This window comes from Lipotes vexillifer, unplaced genomic scaffold (genome assembly GCF_000442215.2).
Source record: "Lipotes vexillifer unplaced genomic scaffold, Lipotes_vexillifer_v1.1 scaffold382, whole genome shotgun sequence".
In the NCBI taxonomy this organism is placed as follows: domain Eukaryota; kingdom Metazoa; phylum Chordata; class Mammalia; order Artiodactyla; family Lipotidae; genus Lipotes; species Lipotes vexillifer.
This window is the reverse complement of record NW_006780611.1, coordinates 11,315,537-11,320,404: the sequence shown is the minus strand read 5'-3', so window position 1 is coordinate 11,320,404 and position 4,868 is coordinate 11,315,537. Positions and strand designations below refer to the sequence as shown.

Sequence of the window (4,868 nt, the reverse complement as noted above, 5' to 3'; positions counted from 1 at the left end):
TTCCCTAATGAGCAAAGGGAAACCATGAAAGGTTTAAAATCAGGGATGATGTCACCAGATTTCCGTTTTGAAAGATTGTTTTGGCTGATGTGAAGACAATAGATTCACAGCCCAGGGTTTATACCCCTATTCAGTCATTTATTCATTCATTCAATAAGTATTTATTGAGAACCTGCTATGTTTAGGGACTGGCCTAGAGCACTTGGGAATATACCAGTATAACAATGAACAAAATAATCAAGAAAAAACAAACCTGTCCTTCAGGGCTTGTAGTCTAACAAGAAAGATAGACAATAAACAACAAACATAGGACATAACACGTTAGAGGTGTAAGTGGCGTGGAAATCAAGGGCTGGTGTGGGCTGCAACTTGGAGGCCAAAGAAGAGGGAGATGGTATCAGCCATGTGGATGTTAATCTATGGGACGAGCATTTCAGGCAGCAGACCGGCAAGTGCAAAGGCCCTGAGGCAGGAGCTTGTCTGGATGTTTGAGGAACAGCAAGGAGTGAGCTATGGGAGAGCAGGAGGAGATGACATAGGGGAGGGGGAGGTCATGTAGGGCCTTGCAACCCTGGAAGGACTTTGATTTTTGCTCTGAGTGAGACGGGAGCCCTGGGAGGCTCTAAGCAGAGAAGTTAGATGATTTGATTTGCTTTGTAAAAACATCCCTCTGCCTTTGTGTTGAGAACAGGCTCTAAGGAGGCAAAGGCAGAAGCAGAGAGACCTACAGGAGGCTCCTGCAGCCATCAAGTGAGAGTGGTCCAGGGAAGACTGGACCAGGCTGCGCAGTGAAGCGGGAGAGAAGTGCTTGGAGTCAGGGTATGTTTTGGGGTTAGAGAGGACCAGGTTTGCTGGTGGCAAATTGGGGCTGGGGAGTAAAAGAAAGAAAGCAGTTAGGGGAGCAACGGGAAGGATGGAATGGCCACCACCTAGGATGTTCTCTCCATTTTTTTTTTCAATTTTAAAGGATTTTCTTAGGTCACTATTTTTATTTATTTATTTATTTATTTATTTATTTATTTATTTATTTATATTTTTTTTGCGGTACGCGGGCCTCTCACTGCTGTGGCCTCTCCCGTTGCGGAGCACAGGCTCCAGACGCGCAGGCCCAGCGGCCATGGCTCACGGGCCCAGCCGCTCCGCGGCACATGGGATCTTCCCAGACCGGGGCACGAACCTGCGTCCCCTGCATCGGCGGGCGGACTCTCAACCACTGCGCCACCAGGGAAGCCCTCTTAGGTCACTATTGATGATACCCTAAAGTTATATACCATTTTCTCAACATCTGGAACTTCCAAAAATCTCATATATAAACACACATTGCCTCTGAAACATGGAAAATCAATAGTTCAATATCATTTTATATTAACAACTGGTAAACATCAATTAAAAATGAAAGCCCCGGGCTTCCCTGGTGGCGCAGTGCTTGAGAGTCCGCCTGCCGATGCAGGAGACGCGGGTTCGTGCCCCGTTTCGGGAAGATCCCACATGCCGCGGAGCGGCTGGGCCCGTGAGCCATGGCCGCTGAGCCTGCGCGTCCGGAGCCTGTGCTCCGCAACGGGAGAGGCCACAACGGTGAGAGGCCCGCGTACCACAAAAAAAGATATATGTATATATGAAAGCCCCTTTAAAATATACTCAAAAGGTAGACTGACAATTCACAAGAGAGTTAAGTGTCAATGGGGTCTGAGATGCACTTAGATATCCTGGAGGAGGGGCAGGCCCCGGTGTTACAGTGGTGCTCAAGGGAGAGGCCCAGACTGGAAATAAAAATTTGGGAATCTTCAGGGCATAAGGGAATGTCGGGGTGGGGGGTGGGAGCAGAGAGGAGGCGGGTCCCTCCACCGGGAAAGGACATAGAGGAGAAGCCACCATGAGCTGAGGGCAAAGAAAGTGTGGGCACCCTGGAAGCCCAGTAAGGATAACGTGTCAAGGAGGAGGCAGGGAAGCGCCCGGTCACGTGCTGCCGATGGGACAGATGCAACGAGGACTGACCGCCTAATTCTGCAACGTGAGGACTGGTGACCCTGACAAGCACCGTTGGAGTTTCGGGGGTGAGGGGCAGGGAGTCAGATCGGAAAGGGTGCCCGAAAGAGGCGTGGAACGGGAGGCCGAAGCATTTTCAAACAACAGGGATTTGCTGCAAAGGGGAGCAGAGAATGGCTCTGTGTGCGTGTGTGTGTGTGTGTGTGTGTGTGTGTGTGTGTGTGTGTGTGCGTGTGCAGGCACAAGAGGGATTCGGTACAGGAGCAATGAGAAATGCTGTACAGTGACGGATGATGCCACCGGAGGAGAGAGGGGACATGGCTGGAGCCCGGCCACCACGAGGACGAAGGGAGTGGGACCTGGGCCGGGAGGACAGCTGACTTTAGATGGGGCAGGGCTGGTTCCCACGTGGGGATGGGCGGAGCACAGAGCACGTGGGTACGGCTGGGAGGGCATCTATGGGGCTTCCCTTCGGAGTGGTTCCGTTTTCTCATTGAAGCAGGGGGCAAAGTGGGTGGGAGGTGAGGGAGGGTTGAGAAGAAAGCATAAAACTGTGGCCCAGGAGAGCAAGAGAGGGAGAAAACCAGGGAAATACAGCTGGGTGGCATGAAGGGCCCCACTGCTGGGCTCCAAGTGGACCAGCCCAGGGCCCACCGGCCTTGGGAAGCCGGCCCCCACCCTCTCCTCTCTTCTCCTGGGCCACTTTCTGGGTCAGGCTGCCACTTAACCAGTCATTCGCTCCTTCAGGCTTATCCTGTTCCAGTGCAATAGGCCTCTCGTCCAGCATGTCTCTGACTCATCTCCTCACCCAGTGCCCGGTACCCGGAGCACAGCCTGGCCCAGGGCGGGAGGAATCGTTCACATATCTCCTAAAGTGCCTCCTCTGTCCTCATCCCTCTGGGGAAGGGGTTGGCTTCCCCCAGTGGAGGCTTTGGGGCACTCACCCCCTGGGTCCTCAGCCCCATGGAGCACCCACCCCAAGGGGGGTGATTCACTCTAGGAGTGTAATCAGGAGAAATCAGACTCTGAGAAAAAAGACAATTGGCAGGTGAGTTCCTGGCCCTCCAGCCTGACTCTCTATGGTTTCCCCTGAAGACTAATTATCCCGCAGCCTAAGGAGGCCTCGGCAGCCCCGTGTTATCTGGGGCACTGGCTTCCTGCCGGTGGTGAAATGCACACAGCTTCCACTCCCGGCCTGCGTTGCTCGGCTCTGAACAGAATCACAATCCATCCGGCATCACGGCAGGTGGGTCCTCATCAGACCCAGGCTTCCTAACAGCTTCAACCCGGGGGTTCCAGAATACCCCCCCACCTCGACCCCCTTTAGAGCTGGGCCGAGGCTGATCTCCCCAGTGGCTGCTCCAAAATGGGTCCCCATTCCTTTCAGTGGACCTGAAATTCCACCAGGAGATGCAGTCAGTAAGAAAATGATCTAACTTTTGCAGAGTGCTTAATGGGAGGTCTCTGATCACTTGGGCAAGGTGGGCTGTCCCTGCTAGGGTTCCACCGGGGCCCCCTCTGCTTTCTCTGTCCTAGCACATGCCAAGCTTTATGGTGAGAACAGAACTCTCTCTACAGCCTGGCACAGAGCTGGCATATAGGAGGTCCTCAGTACTGAATGGATGCATAGAAGGATGGATGAATGGACCCAGAGCATGGGCCAGTTGCTCCTGGGGTTCCAGGGGACTGACTGAGGGCTGTGATACCAGAGAGGGAGGGCCAAAATTCAGGACATGGGAGATGCCTGAGCTACCTGCTCTGGACATTCTTGCCACCCCCCGCACGGCACCCACATTCCCTCTGGGTTAAATTCCACATGTGCCCATGCTGGGGTATAAAGCCATCTACGTGCATGGACAACCCCCCGGACACCTGAGTTCTGTGGCCCCCTCCCCTTCATTCCCACTCATGCTGGGCCCTGGAGACCCCGAGATGATAGCTATGGTCCCCACCCTAGAAGAGCTCCCAGGTCGGGCTCCAGTGAGCAGACGCACTAATTGGTGCCAGGCACCACCAGCACCACTGGGCCTCCTCCAGCTGAGCCAGGTGGCTCCAAGCCCCAGGGGCAAACCCAGGAGGGCTGCAGGCAAGGGGAGGCAATGTTTACACCCCTTCAGCTTGTCACTTTACAAGAACTGGGTACTGGGAGAGCACTCCTTCCGCAGCTGCTGGGAACTGTGGGCACTAGGCCCCAGCAAGGAACTTGCACTCCCATCTCGTGGGACAGGAACGGAGACGCAGAGAGAGTGCATGTCCAAGGTCGCACAGTGGTTTCTAGGCATTGCTGAGCCTGGAATCCTGATCTGTCCTGCTGTGACCCCTCGACCGCCCCCAAGTCCTCCCCAGGCACCTCTCCCAAGGGCCCCGCAGTTACCTAGGAGATACCAGAGCAGGACCCCCACTGAAGCCAACACAACCAGGGCCAGCCACAGGGGAGCCAGGCGGAGGTAGTCGCGGACTTTTCTCTTGGAGTCCTCGGGGGCCTTAAACATCCCCTCCGGCTCTGCCTCTTCGCCATCACCTCCATCGCCCTGCCCGCCAGCCGCCTGGGGGGCCTCGGCCATGGGCATCCTGGCAAGGAAACAGACCAGGGTTGGAAACAGCCTGGCATTTGCAAGGGAGTCTTTACTGAACGCCAACCTTGCACAGAAGTAAGACGGCACCCCTGCCTTTTGGAGGAGGAGGATAACGCCAGGTATAGCAGTAATTGAAAGTGGGCGCTGAGCCAGCTCACAGAGGAGCGAAGCACGTCTCAGAGCAACTCGCCCCGGTGACCAGCTGGACCTGGTCTGGCTCCAGAATGCCTACCTTTGCATCTGCGGTCAGAGGAGAGATGGAGGTTTCACTGCCTGAACCCCACCCCGCAAAGTACCCACAGGTGG

General features: G+C 55.0%; 1 protein-coding gene across 2 annotated transcripts in view; it reads right to left on the bottom strand.

Moving 5' to 3' along the window:
- TMPRSS6 (transmembrane serine protease 6) overlaps positions 1–4,560 on the bottom strand; it is a 35,418-nt gene extending 30,858 nt beyond the window's left edge. The window contains exon 1 of one of the 2 annotated variants that reach the window (XM_007454065.1): positions 4,361–4,560. In XM_007454065.1, the coding sequence (XP_007454127.1) occupies positions 4,361–4,556 (196 nt within the window). In that variant the 5' untranslated portion in view covers positions 4,557–4,560. The remainder of the gene's footprint in view (positions 1–4,360) is intronic. The other variant, XM_007454066.1, reaches the window with a different exon arrangement.
- Positions 4,561–4,868: the final 308 nt, after the last annotated feature.